Raw genomic sequence first — 15,054 nt, forward strand, 5'->3', positions numbered from 1 at the left:
GTCGGATCTTCCAAGCAGTTTCTGCCGGACCGCGCATGCACCGGTGCGTACCACTCCCTTGCGCGCTCCTGGCCACGTGCGCGATCCGGTCCCCGCCAGTTCCTTGACCAACCGCCTCGGATGCTCCAGCAAAACACTAAACAGGGATCCGAAGCGGGGAGGATGGCCGGGTGGTGGAGCACCCACGGAGACACATCTCGAAGAACCACCGTTACTACGGTGAGTAACTTTTCTTTCTTCTTCGAGTGTCCCCGTGGGTGCTCCACGTTAAGTGACTACCCAGCAGTAACCCAAAATAGGAGGTGGGTAATTGGATCATGTGCCGCTTGTCCCCGAGAGGACCGCTGTCGAGAGACGGGTATCCTCTTGGAATACCCTGTGTAGGGCATAATGCTTGGCGAAGGTGTCATAGGATGACCAGGTCGCCACTCTGCAGATGTCTTTTAGCGCAATGCCCTTGAAAAAGGCTGTTGATGCCGCCACCGCCCTAGTGGAGTGAGCCCTAGGCGGGGCCAGTAAAGGAGTCTTTCTAAGTTCGTAGCACATTTTTATGCAGGATACGATGTGCTTCGAGATTCTCTGCGAAGAGAGACCTTCTCCTTTTGATTTGGGAGCGAGAGAGACTAGAGCCGTGTCTACACGTGCATGCTACTTCGAAGTAGTGGCACTAACTTCGAAATAGCGCCCGTCATGGCTACACGTGTTGGGCACTATTTCGATGTTAACATCGACGTTAGGCAGCAAGACGTCGAAGCCGCTAACCCCATGAGGGGATGGGAATAGTGCCCTACTTCGAAGTTGAACGGCAAAGTAGGGACCGTGTAGTTGTTGTGCGTCCCGCAACATCGAAATAGCGGGGTCCACCATGGCGGCCATCAGCTGAGGGGTTGAGAGACACTCTCTCTCCAGCCCCTGCGGGGCTCTATGGTCATCGTGTGCAGCAGCCCTTAGCCCAGGGCTTCTGGCTGCTGCTGCGGCAGCTGGGGATCCATGCTGCATGCACAGGGTCTGCAACCAGTTGTCGGCATTGTGGATCTTGTGTTGTTTAGTGCAACTGTGTCTGGGAGGGGCCCTTTAAGGGAGCAGCTTGCTGTTGAGTCCGCCCTGTGACCCTGTCTGCAGCTGTTCCTGGCACCCTTATTTCGATGTTTGCTACTTTGGCGTGTAGACGTTCCCTCGCAGCGCCTATTACAATGTGGTGCTGCACAACGTCGATGTTGAACGTCAACGTTGCCAGCCCTGGAGGACGTGTAGACGTTATTCATCGAAATAGGCTACTTCAATGTAGGCTTCACCTGTAGACGTAGCCTAGGAGTCTATCCGTTTTCCGGAAGGACTTAGTCCTGTCTATACAGAAAGCCAGTGCCCTCCTCACATCCAGGAGGTGTAGGCACGCCTCTTTGTTGGAGTTATGAGGCTTTGGATAACGAGGGTAAAACTATAGGTTCGTTAATACGAAACTCTGAAGAAACTTTGGGAACAAAGGCTGGATGCAGCCGTAAGGTTACCGCCTCCTTGGAAATTACTGTGCAGGGTGGCGTTGCCATGACTGCCGCAAGCTCGCTCACCCTGCGAGCTGACATGATTGCAAGAAGGAAGGTCGTCTTTATCGTAAGGAGACGGAAGGAAACCGTGGCTAAGGGTTCAAACGGTGGTCCCGTTAGCGCATTAAGCACCAGGTCCAAGCTCCACGAAGGTGGAAGCGGTTTCCAAGGGGGGTATAGGCTTACCAGCCCTTTGAGGAACCTGGTAACCATGGGATGGGCAAACACCGTGTGCCCTTCCTCTTCATGTCTGAAAGCCGATATAGCGGCAAGGTGGACCCTTCAACGAGGATAGGGAGAGTCCGCCTCTCTTGAGGTCCAGTAAATACTCTAGTATTACAGGTATATGCGCAGCAAGGGGGGCTAATTGCTTGGTAGAACACCATGCAGTGAATCGAGTCCATTTTTGCTTATAGGGCTTCCTGGTGGAAGTCCTCCTGCTACTTTCTAGGACTTGTTGCACTCCCTCCATACGCGTGCTCTCTAGGGAGCTGAGCCACGGATTAAACATGCTTGCAGTCGCAGGCCTCGGGGGTGTGGATGCACTATGGACCCCTGGGCTGCATGAGCAGATCCAGCGCCACCGGGAGGGGCATCGGTGGACGGTCCGACATGCGCAGGAGTAAGGGGAACCATGGCTGTCGATCCCATGTTGGGACTACTAGGATCATTCGGGCTTTCTCTCTCCTGGCTTTCTGCAAGACTTTGTGGATAAGCACTGTGGGAGTAAAGGCGTAGAGCAGGGGGCCCCTCCACGAGATCGCGAATGCGTCCCCCAGGGACCCCCGTCCCAGTCCTGCCCTGGAGCCGTATTGTGGGCACCTCTTGTTGTGCTGAGTGGCAAACAGGTCTACCTGGGGAAAACCCCATGCGTGAAAAATCGGTCGTAGCAGATTGGAACGGATCTGCCACTCGTGTGTGAGTGTGAAGTGCCTGCTCAGCTGGTCTGCCTTCACATTGTGAGCGCCTGGTAAATACGAGGCTTTCAAGGTTATATTGTTGGCGATGCACCAGTTCCACAATCGGACTGATTCCGCACATAAGGCACAGGACCGAGCTCCTCCCTGTCGATTTATATAAAACATGGCGGAGGTATTGTCTGTACTGATCCCAACTACTTGCCTTGTATATGGTCTCGAAAGTGTTTGCAGGCGTCGAACACTGCTCTGAGCTCCAGTATATTTATGTGCAGTGACTGTTCCTTGGAGGACCACAGTCTTTGCGTCACCTTTTCGCCCACGTGTACTCCCCACCCTATGTAGGAGGCGTCGGTAGTGAGAAAAACAGACATTTGTGGTTGGTGAAAGGGCACCCCTGTTAGCATGTTCTTGGGGTTTACCCACCATTGCAGGGATCTGCGCACCTCTGTCATGGGCGACACCACCCTGTGGACGGTGTGTGCTGCCGGTTTGTAGATGCTCGCCAGCCAGTGCTGCATGCTGCGCCTATGCAACCGGGCATTCTGTATCACAAACGTTGCTGTTGCCATGTGGCCCAGCAGCTGTAAGCACGTCAGAACCAGCACCGTAGGGCTGAAGGTGATGACTTGCACGAGGGAACCAAAGGTGCGAAAGCGGGCATCTGGTAGATAAACCCTTGCTGTGATGGAATTTATACGTGCCCCTATGAACTCTATGTCCTGTGCGGGGTCTATCTTTGATTTTGCCAGATTGATGACCAGGCCCAGCGAAGAGAACGCGTCTGCTGTGACGCATATCATGCGAAGTACCTCCTCCTTCGAGGCCCCTTTCAGTAGGCAGTCTTTTTTTTTTTTTTCCCAGATATGGGAATATAAAAAACCCCTGTCTGTGCAGGTAGGCTGACACCACTGCCAAGGTCGTGGTGAAGACTCTGGGGGCCGAGGAGAGGCCGAACGGCAGAACCTTGTACTGAAAATGTTCTTTGTCAACCATAACCCGGAGAAAACGCCTGTGAGCCGGGTGAATAGTTATGTGGAAATACGCATCTTGTAAGTCGAGGGCTGCGAACCAATCTCCATCGTCCAGTGCCGTAAGTATAGAGGCGACTGTGATCATCCGAAAGTCTTGCTTGCGCAAGTACCGGCTGAGGCCTCAAAGATCTAGGATGGGCCTCCAGCCTCCTGTCTTTTTCTCTGTGAGGAAGTATCTTGAGTAGAACCCTTTCCCTCGGAGTTGCTCCAGCACTCTTTCCACTGCCCCTATAAGCATAACATGGCCTACCTCCTGCTTGAGTCTCACTTCGTGGGAGGCGTCCTTTAGGTGGGGTCTGGGTGGAGGTCGTGGCGGTGGGAGCGACTGGAAGGGAATCGCATAACCCGTGGCCATGACCTCCAGTACGCATTTGTCTGTGGTGATCTTTTGCCACTGGTCGTAGAATGGTCGGAGGCGATGGTGGAACAGTAGCTTCGGATGACATTGCGCGATGGTAGCAATAGTGCAGCCCTCGATCTGTGTGTCAAACTTGTGGCCTTTGGCCCTGCCCCGAGGATGCACGGCTCTGTTGAGAACGTTGCCTGGGAGTTCTGTACTGTTGGTGCTGTTGATGTCGCCCTTGCTTGTAGCCCCTGTGGTACTGGGGACGCTGTGGTTGATACTGCCAACAGCTTCTGCGTGTCAAAGGGAAGATCAACGATCTTCACCTGCATATCCCTCAGGATACCCGATGTCTGGAGCCAGGACTCCCTGCTCATGACCACTGCCGTAGCTGTTGAGCATGCTGCCGTATCCGCTACGACTAGGGCGATCTGAACTCCCGTCCTCAAGGCCGCGTAGCCTTCTTGCACGATAGCCTTGAGCACCGGCTTCTTGTCCTCTGGAAGCGAGTCCATGAGGGAACTCAGCCTGGAGTAGTTGTCGAAATTATGGTTCGCTAGATGCACTGCGTAATTCGCCATTCTCAACAGTAGGGTAGAGGAGAAGTAGACCTTTCTGCCAAACAACTCTAGTTTCTTGGCACCTTTGTCCGTTCCCCCTGTTTTGAACTGAGACGTTTTTGATCTCTGTTGAGACGATTCTACCACCAGAGAATTTGGTTGCGGGTGGCTGAATAGGAACTCCATGCCCTTCGCCGGCACGAAGTATTTCTTGTCCACTCTCTTGTGGACAGGCGGAATAGTCGCAGGGGTCTGCCATATTGTGGTGGCGGACTCCAAGATTGCTTCGTCAAGCGGTGTGGCTATTTTAGAGGAGGCCGGAGGTCTCAGGTTTTTAAGGAGCTTATGGTGCTTCTCTTGCACCTCTGCTGTCTGGATGCCTTGCATGAAAGCCACCCTTTTAAACAGCTCTTGGAACTGTTTGAGATCGTCCGCAGGATGGACTTCCCCCGGGGTCATAGCTTCATCCGGGGAGGACAACGAGGAACCGCTAGGGTACGCCTCTCTGGACCCCTCCGAGTCCTGTTGACAGTGGTACATCCGCTTGCTAGAAGCTTACGAGGGAAAATCCCGGGGTTCCAGAACCAACTCCCCCTGAGATATATGAGTCTCTGTCCCCGTTCGCGATTGCCCTTGGGGATACGGAACCGTCTGTGGGGATCTGTCCTTGGTAGTATGCCTATGGTGTCTATGCCCCGCATGATAGGGGCAACCATGGCAACACGGGCACTGCTCCTGGGATGGTGACCTGGACCACTCCCTTGGTGCACACCCTCTACGTCTGGGAGAGCGAGATCTTCTGGAGACCTGGAACGCTGGAGAGACCAATTTGTGATAGTACTCAAGTGGCTCGAAGCCCAAGAGGGGCGAAGGTGGTCCAAGCCATGGGGAGGCTGGCTGTAGAAATGGAGATGGGGGCTCCGGATAGGTTAGGGGTGACCCCTGCCTTCTCGCTGGAGTCTGCAGCACGAGCGGAGGGCTCAGAGAAAGCAGCTCTGCAGCCCTGTACGCAGAGGGACTGAGGTGCCGTGTTTTCTGTGCTGCCTTTCCCCTCCCCTGCGGGGGTGGCTCCGCCCCCTGACGCGTCAGGGATCTCGGCCCCGTAGTCTGCACCGCGCTCGGCATGCTCCTCAGCGGTGCCGCGGGGACGGTCTCCCCCAGTGCCTGCAGGCTGCGTGCCTGTGCGCTCTGCGCCGCCGGTTCCCCGGGGGGTTGGTGCCGCTGTTTGCGGTGCCGCCAGTTCGGGTGCTTGCTTGGCCACCGCCCTGCCCTCGGTGCGGGGTGGCTGTTTGATCATCGGAGGCTGAACCTCCGCCACGTGCGTCTCCGCGCGGCCGCCGATCAGCTGTAGCTGCAGCTGGGGGCTGTGCGCTCCACCCGTCCCGCTCGCTGGTGCTGCCGGCAGGGATCGGGTTGGGGAGATTTTCCTCCGTTTTTGCGCTGATGGGGTTAGGGACGCGGCTTTCCTTTTATGGGCCCCGGAGGGTCCTTCCTGCTGTGGCCACTCCAGCACGTCTGGCTGGAGGGCCTTGTCGAACAGCAGCATTTTCAGCCACATTTCCCTGTCCTTCCTTGCTCTGGCTGTTAACTTGGCGCAGAAGGAACATTTCTGAGTGACATGGGATTCCCCCAAGCACCTTATGCACTGACTGTGCCCATCAGATGCTGGCATCATCTCGCGGCACGACTCACACTTCTTGAATCCTGAAGAGGACATTGTGGTGAGTCTTTGAGTTGTTAATAGGGTACTTAGCACCTTCTCTCTGCTTGTTCCCATCTCAGATAAAGCCTGCCACGGCAGGAGGGCTAATGGCCCTAGGCTCCTGGCCTCCAGTGCTCCGCTTGTTACTAGGATTGGAAGCTTTGAATTCCTTTCCTTTCGGTTTTTGTTTTGTTTTTGTTTTTTTTTTTGAAAACAACAGCCGACTAACTTAATCTAAGACTGAAGAACTTTAAAACAATTAAAAACGTTAAATACGCTAACTCTGGCCGTAGCCTGAGCGGATTCCGTCTGCAGCCGATGGCGGTTAAAGAGGAACTGGCGGGGACCGGATCGCGCACGTGGCCGGGAGCGTGCAAGGGAGCGGCACGCACCGGCGCATGCGCAGTCCGGCAGAAACTGCTTGGAAGATCCGACCTGCGGCGCCAGGGCGAGCCCGACACCTAACGTGGAGCACCCACGGGGACACTCGAAGAAGAACTTATGGCTACTAACAATTACTGCTTCAGCTAAAGTGGCAGACGGTGTGATGTATTCAACAGTCCCAACCCTGTTGATGACCCATGTATGGGGATTCTCTTCCTGCTTCCTATGTGATGCAAAGTAAGTCACTCACATCAACCTTTCCACAGGATTCCACATTTTCTGAAGGCCTCACTTGAGACCCTGGAGTCAGACCTGCAGAAATATTGGGCACTAACAACTGCAAATGAAATCAATTAGAAGCTGACCTCTGAGCAATGAAGCGTTATAAAATGCTCAGTACTCTGAAAAATCAGGCCCTAGGTGCCTCAGACTGGGCACCCAAAATTAGTGAATACTTTCAGCCTTACTCTCTGTGCCCGAATACCTCATCTGCAAAATGGGAATAATAATACTCCCTCATCTCACAAGGGAGTTGTAAAAATATATGTATGCATATTGATTAAACACTCAGATATTGTCATCATGAATGCCAAAGAAAAGCCCACGTGGAAATTAACAAATCTGTCTTCATAGCAAGATTTTAACAGTGTGCAATAAATAATGGGTCCACATAAACAGCACAGAGAAAACACTATGAAATAGCTGCTCACTAAGCAGACGTTTTCCATTAAGTTTACTTCATCTGCCCAGGCTATATACACTGTCTGAGTCACCTCATCTTCTCACTTCCAAACTCTCTTCTCTTTTTTTCTGTTCCTCTCTCTCCCCCATCTCCACTCCTGCTCCACGACATCCTGACTTCCACAGTTACCCTCTGCTGCTCAGCCACTACTCAACGATAGATCACACCACAGTAATACTAATCCTGGAACTTTTCCTTGCAGCAAACCCGGTTGCCAAATTTGTCCACATATTTATTCTGAAGACACCATTACTGGACCTAACCACTTCAGTTGCAGGATTGGGGTTCATACACCTGTACCTCAACCAATGTTATATGTGCTAGCAATGCCCCTCTGCTACGTATATTGGACAGACTGAACAATTGCTTTGCCAAGGAATGACTGGACACAAAGCAGACGTTAGGAATCTGACAGCAGAAATGGAGCACCTTAAAGACTAACAAAATGATTTATTTGGTGACGAGCTTTCGTGGGACAAACCCACTTCATCAGATCAATTTCATTTCCAATACAGGCTGACATTTACAAGTACAGAGGGACCAGAAAAAGAAAATTGCAATAAAAACTGACAAATCAAATAGGACTGAAGGAGGGGGATGAGAGATGGAAGAATGTTAACTGTCCTGCCTGACATAATTACGAGCATCAATGAAGGGAAGCAGTCCTTGTAATGCATGAGGTAATCGATGTATCTGTTCATACCACGTGTTGGTGTCAAATCTGAATATGAATTCCAACTCACAAATTTCTCTCTCTAATCTGTTTTTCAATTCTTTTTGCTCTAGGACATAAATTCTCAGATCTTTAACAAAATGGTCCACCCCACTGAGCGTTCACTGACTGGCTTACATGTATTGAGTTTCTTGATGTCTGTTCTGTGTCCATTTATTCTTTGGCAGTTTGTCCAATGTACATAGTAGCAGGGCATTGCTGGCGCATAATGTCATATATAATGTTGCTGGAAGTGCAAGAGAATGTGTGTGTGATCTTATAACTAACATGGTAACTGAAAGGAAGGATTTTCTAGACCAGAAAAGGTCAGATTTCTGATTTCCAAGACCAGCATCTGATGAAGTGAGTCTGTGCTCATGAAAGCTCATGCTCAAAACTTTTCTGTTAGTCTGTAAGGTGCCACAGGACCCGTCGTTGCTGTTACAGATCCAGACTAACACAGCTACCCCTCCGATACTATCCTGGTGAAGTCACTCTTGTTGGCAAAGCCTATGGAAGAATCTGCTTCAGGTTTGTATTTCAGAGGAAAGAGATTTTTCCTTTTCTTTTCTTTTATTGTAGAAAATCCTTCCTACAAAGGAAAGCAGCAAAAAGAATTTAAAAACAGATTAGAGATTTTGTTAGTCTTTAAGGTGCTCCATTTCTGCTGTCAGATTCCTAATTTCCAAGACCAGTATCTGATGAAGTGAGTCTGTGCTCACGAAAGCTCATGCTCAAAACTTTTCTGTTAGTCTATAAGGTGCCAGAGGACCCTTCGTTGCTGCCTTCACCAGAATAGTCAACAGTAAACACACACATTTTAACCACACAAATAATGGAAAGGTGGAAATGCTGCTTGGATTTATTTCATCTGATACACTCCCACTTTATGCAATCTGAGGCACTGTACTGGTTACCTAGGAAACTGGTAAATCAGAATGGCTCTTGTGTCAGAACTGTGAACTCAGATTAATGCAGTATACAATGCAACAACAAATGCAGAAATGAATGAAAGGCTCAACAACTGACAAAAGTTGTATTAGAAGAACAATACAATTGAATAAACATGAAGGTTATATTTTTGAAAATACAAAAAAAGACACTAGTGTTTATTAACATAGTTTTAAAAAAACATTGAAAATATAAGTATTTAAACTAAAGCCAGCTGAATGTTGGAAACAGGTTGTGTCTTTGTATATTTAAGCCTACAAAAATGCCCATAAAATTCACAGCCAGTATAGAGAATGCCTAGTTCAAAATCTCCTTAATTAGCCTATAAAAACTTTCAAATATAAAATATTAAAAATATTCCTCCCTGGTTAGCTTATTCAAATTTGTATTTAAAAATCCTGATTTAAGAACTGTACAGGCTTTTTGGGCATTTGAGCTTTTTTGTAAAAAAGTCAGCCTAATTATATACAGCTGGAAAGGTTCTCCGAACCACTCAGAGGTCTAGGAAGCAGAGTTTTTCAATTCAGAAAATAATTCAGTACAATTATGTATGTCAAAATAATGATAAAGGGAAGTGGAATCTTAAGAATGAGGCTGAATAGGGATTAGGGATGAAACAGAGCCCTCATTCTTAAATATATTTTAAAAATAGTCTTACCTTTACATTGGGCTTCTTAATGGAAACTCCTCTGTACCAGCCTAAAATAGGACAAAATATACTGTATTAAATTGTGGAACTGCATTTCATAATATAGAAATCTGGCTGCAACTGGCAAAACTTTCAAAATGTTAAGGTCATCTTTGAACCAGTCACTGTATCTTACACAGATTAAAGACCCAAGTTTTATTCTGCAGTAACCACAAACCATAGGAATCATGTGCTCCTGCTTATTCCCACCAAGGATAGAAACAGCTTAGTGTTCATCCCTGCTGGACAAGGGATGCTGCTGGATGAGAAAATGCCTGTTTGTGGAGGTACAACCTGTATTATTATTACTACAGTTTATGGAGGCTTTTTCTTTTTAAAATAATCTCTTATAAAAATGTATACATAAATATTTAAATAATCTATAATTCTAATATAATATTACTTTTGTTAATGGTTTGTATTATAGGTCCACGTAAAAGCCTCATTCAACATCAAGGCCTAATCATGCTTGGCATTTTACAAACACGAACAAAGAGGTCCCTGCTGTGGTTTATAAAATATTTACAATCTCTACTATGATAGAATGCTAAACCACCAAAAATAAATAGCCATATAAAAAAATGGCTGACAAAAAAAAAATGACAGAATTAATGATGGCATCAGCATCAACACCTGAGACTAAATTGATTCTAGCACATAAAGGAGGCATACAATTTTGTTTTTGATAGAAAAACAGCATATTATCTTTAAAATTATAGCAGTTCACGTACAAAATGATTTTTGACATTCAAAAGTAAGTATTTTAATTACTTATGAATGAAAAAATAGTTAAAAACGGGTCTTTTGAGAAATTAAGCTTCCAGTCTCAGACTCATCTCCAGTAACCTGCATCTATATTACATTTCCCCTGTTGAGGGAATTGCAAATGAGCAAGATCACAAATGCAGATAAGACATGGATTTACCTATCTCGTTCCTCATTTGTACATTTTCACATGATCTCACTTTTGAAAGAACTTTTTCCAAGAACAAAAACAGCCATGTAGCTGGAATTCCTTTGAAGACAAACTCTGTTTTCGAAAGAGCCCTTCTTCCGTTTCTGTTTCTGGAAGTTCTCTTGAAAACAGGATTTGTTTTCAAAAGAACCCCATCTACACGGCTGTTTTTGCTTCCAGAAAAGGCTCTTCTGGAAGCATTTCTGATTTCACTAATTTGCATTCCCCTTTTGAAAGGGGAATGTAGCAAAAAGTAGCCTAACAGAAAAAAAGACTTTTCAAATTTCTCATGTAATTAAAACTGATATAAGCCATGTTTGATTTTTCTTATTACTTTTCATAATTGTTGAAGGATACAATCATTTGACACAGAGAATTCCAAAAAAAGAACAGTTCCTTTTCAAAACAGTTGCCATTTCTGAGTTCTCAATAGTCCAGAATCTACAGCAGCCTTCATATGGATGACATCGGGAGAAAGCATCCTCTTATTCATTCTTTTCAGTGACACTTCCCCCGGACTGAGTCTGAAACCATCAAGTAAATTGATCCTAAAGACCAGAAAATTTAAAACGGTCATCTCTCTGAAGGGACAGTGACTGACACTTCACTCCAACATCTTCCCAAAGATAGTCTGTAACCTTATTCTGGCTTTTTACAAATCTCTGTAGCAACTATTGCCAACCATGTAACATCATAAACCATGAAAAGACAAAAATCAAAAGTTTGAGGGTTTTTTTTTTCCAATTAATCATTTTGGGGTCAAACTGTGTTGTTATTGTTGTTCTCTTGTCAGGCTTTTGACTTTCCAGCTCCCCTCTATTCTCCTGTCAGGGCACGTGAGGGACAGAATTTCAGATTAAAAGTTAACCTTTAATTAACACTAAACATCCCTATCTCTGGCTGCTAGGATGGTGACTCTAATTATTCTCCCCATACTCCCGGAAGTGCGGAACTTCCATCCATTTTCCATCAGTCTTGAATCTATCTTCTGAGCTTCACCCTTTTACATTAGGTCCCTCCCCTCACCTTTGTGTGTGAGGTGAACTTTTACACAGAGGTTCTCTGCTTCTTACTGGAGGGAAGGACGTACACACTAGACATCTGTCCTCCATGTTTCTTTCCCCTAAACAGATTATACAGGAATATCTGGAAAAGAAAAATTACTCTGCATATGGCACACTGCTTGAAAACGGAGGATTTTTCATAATCAGTTCCCAAATCTCTACCTTAAATACTGATAACTAGCTAACCTAACTATATACAACAAGCTTTTAAGAAAACACTGACTAACTGATGTAAATAGCTGTGGGAAGCACTGACTCTCACCAAAGGTAGTGAAAAGGAACTAAGGAACATGCCCCTTTTATAGCCCCAGCACAACTCACAAAAAGAGCTGGGACACATGAACTGCCTAGACGTGTATCTGTCAAAAGTGTCGAACTTGAGTGCATTAGGAGCACATATGTCTACAGTGGAACACATGTGCACAATCAACCAAAGAAGGCTCTGTTGCATACCACAGTACATTTAAGATCTTGGAAAAGTTACCTTATCCTATTAATTCAATGAGCCTTTTTCAAGGCTTCCACATTTAACATAGGTCATACCACAAAGCATGTAAAAGTATTCCATTTCCAAATCTCTTACCTAAAGAAACTAACATGGATAACAGCATGTTATGGAACATTTTAATTTATATGCAAGTTATTTATTACTTACGGAGTTCCCACCACTGACCCATCTACTGATACAAGAGAATAGTGCCTTTTATTAAAATCCCACTAGAAGGTGAGTAATCTCATTTTCTACTCATGCTTCATTAAGTTTCTCTTAGGGCTTGTCTACACTTGCCCCCAACTTCAAAGGGGGCATGGTAATCAGGCTGATGGGAGATTACTAATGAAGTGCTACAGTGAATATGTGGCACTTCGTTAGGCTAATTCTCCCCCGCAGCAACTCTGAAGTGTAAAATTTCAAAGTACCAGCATGCATGTAGCCATGGGCACTTCCAAGTCCCCACGCTACTTTGAAGTGCCTTTACTCCCCAAAATTTTGAGAAGTAAAGGCGCTTTGAAGTAGCGCCTGTGGCAGAGAACCAGGTGCAGCTTGTCCCTAGCTTCCCCCCAGCTGGGGGAAGCTGGGTGCACAGCCAGCCAGGCTGCTGCAACTTACCCCAGCTGGGAGAAGCTAGGGAGAAGCCGCACAGCCATGGCTGTCTGTCTCGGCTCTCCCAGCTTCATCCAGGTGGGAGAAAGCCAAAGAGAAGCTGCAGCAGCATGACTGTCTGTCCACCTGACTTATCCCAAGCTGGGGGAGCCAGGCAAGCAGACAGTCACGGCAGATTGGCTTCTCCGCAGCTTCCCTCACCTGAGGGAGCTGGGGGCTGGGGCAGAGAGCCAGGGGAGGAGCTGTGTTTCTGCCAGCCCCCAGCCCCTGGAAAACACAGGATTTCGACTTCCACTTAACTCTCATTAATGCAAGTTAAACACAAGTCGAAATCACGCATGTTGGGGGCTTACTGTATTCTCCCAAATGCCGTGCAGCCCCCCAGTGCACCACCCCATGGACCCTTGACACCTGCACTGCTTCCCATTACAATGCAACCCCCATTGCACTGCCATCCATTGCTGTGCACCCCCCATTGCACCACTCCCTCAGGCCCCTAGAAGCTTGCATTGCAACCTCCCCATTTCCCTCCCCATATTACTCTGCCTTGTGCTCCTCAGCTGCCCGTTGCTCTGGTCCCTACCTGCTGATGCCCCAGGCATGCACCCCCTCAGCCTCAGCCCATGTGGAATTCACTGCACCCCCCCGTACCTTCTCCCCATATAACTCTGCCTCATGCTCCTCTGCCCTTGCTCTGCCCCCCGTGGCTCCCTACTGGCAGGTGCCCCTCTCCACCTTGGCCAACACGGGTTTCACCATCCCTCTCCTTAGAGCGAGTGCACACGATTGGCAGGGGATAGGACAAACACCAATCCCAGCTCCTCGGGCTATCCGTGCACAGAGCATGTAAATTAAAACCCCCTTGGCTCCCTGGGGTTTTAATATGCATATGGCCAGACACAGACAACCAGAGGAGCTAGAATTGGTGTTTGTCCCACACCCTGCTGCTCATGCACGCCAGAGAAGGGAGTATGACCGGGTGGGCTGCCCTTAGATGTTTTATTAACATCTAGTCGCAGTCCGGAAAAATAAAATGGGCTGCATGCAGCCCCCTGGCTGCGAGTTTGACATGGCTGCTCTTAAGTATAGTAGTAAAGTGAATTGATATTCCATTTTTTTTGTAGTACCTCCCTCAATTTTTTACTTTTGCATCGAGATACAATCAGTAACAAGGAGTGAACAAACCTTGCAAAAAGGCATAAAACACACATCTTAGGTTATAATTCTAGCAATATAACCACCTAAACAGAATAGTAAAACTAAGGTAGGCCAAGTGGGAAATCTGCTCAATGTAAACATAAATAAATCAGTGGTGATTTACAATGAAGACAAAGCCCCTCACTTCCTTGAGATCATCTAAAATCTCAAATGGTAAGACCGTAGTAGTAGTAGGCATCCTTCAGTCTGCATAGACTATGGATCGCGCCCTTTAAACTTTCAATTGAGGACTTCATTTACAGTGTCTATTGTGACTATGAAGACCCACATGAGAGTGACAGTCCTTGCTGCATCTCTTCAAGATGTAGTGGGTGTCTGGCAAGTCCTTATTGTGCTTTCTGTGCGCTCGTTTCTCCTCTGCTACCTGTCTGATCATCATCTTGCCCTTCTGAAGGCCCTTGTGTAACCCCTGCCTCCATCTGCTGCGGTCTTCTGCTAGTTCTTCCCAGTTGTCCAGCTCGATGTCTACCTCTCTGAGGTCTCTCTTGCAGACATCTCTGTAGTGCAACTGGGGGTGTCCAGGAGGTCTTTTGCCAGAGGCTAGCTCACCGTACAGGATGTCTTTTGGAATCCTTCCATCCTTCATCCTGTGGACGTGGCCAAGCCAGCGGAGTCGACGCTGCCTGAGGAGGGTGTGCATGGTTGGGATTCCAGCTTGCTCGAGGACGGCGGTGTTGGTCACTCTGTCCTTCCATGATATTCCAAGATGCGCCTGAGGCAGCGCAAGTGGAAGACGTTCAGCCTCTTTTCCTGGCGGGCATACAGGGTCCAAGTCTCGCTGCCATAAAGGAGGGTGCTGAGGATGCAGGCTCTGTAGACTTGCATTTTGGTGTGAGTGTACAGCTTGTTGTTATTCCACACTCTCTTGCTGAGTCTGGACAGAGTTGTGGCCGCTTTTCCGATCCTCCTATTTAGCTCAGTGTCCAAAGACAGGGTGTCAGTGATGGTGGACTCCAGGTAAACGAACTCGTGGACGACCTCTAACGTATAGTTGTCAATGCTGATTGATGGGGATTCAGCAACATCTTGACCGACTACATTTGTCTTCTTTAGGCTGATGGTAAGCCCAAAGTCCTTGCACGCTTTGGAGAACTGATCCAGCAGTTTTTGAAGCTGGTCTTCTGTGTGAGACAATACA

The 15,054-nt window shown here is 47.7% G+C and overlaps 1 protein-coding gene across 1 annotated transcript in view; it reads right to left on the reverse strand.

Moving 5' to 3' along the window:
- Window positions 1-15,054, reverse strand: part of DOCK3 (dedicator of cytokinesis 3) — a 428,244-nt gene that overhangs the window by 356,156 nt on the left and 57,034 nt on the right. The window contains exon 3 of the mRNA XM_075006205.1: window positions 9,548-9,588. Within this exon, the coding sequence (XP_074862306.1) occupies window positions 9,548-9,588 (41 nt within the window). The remainder of the gene's footprint in view (window positions 1-9,547; window positions 9,589-15,054) is intronic.

The sequence above is a fragment of the Carettochelys insculpta genome, chromosome 11 (assembly GCF_033958435.1).
Source record: "Carettochelys insculpta isolate YL-2023 chromosome 11, ASM3395843v1, whole genome shotgun sequence".
Taxonomy (NCBI): domain Eukaryota; kingdom Metazoa; phylum Chordata; order Testudines; family Carettochelyidae; genus Carettochelys; species Carettochelys insculpta.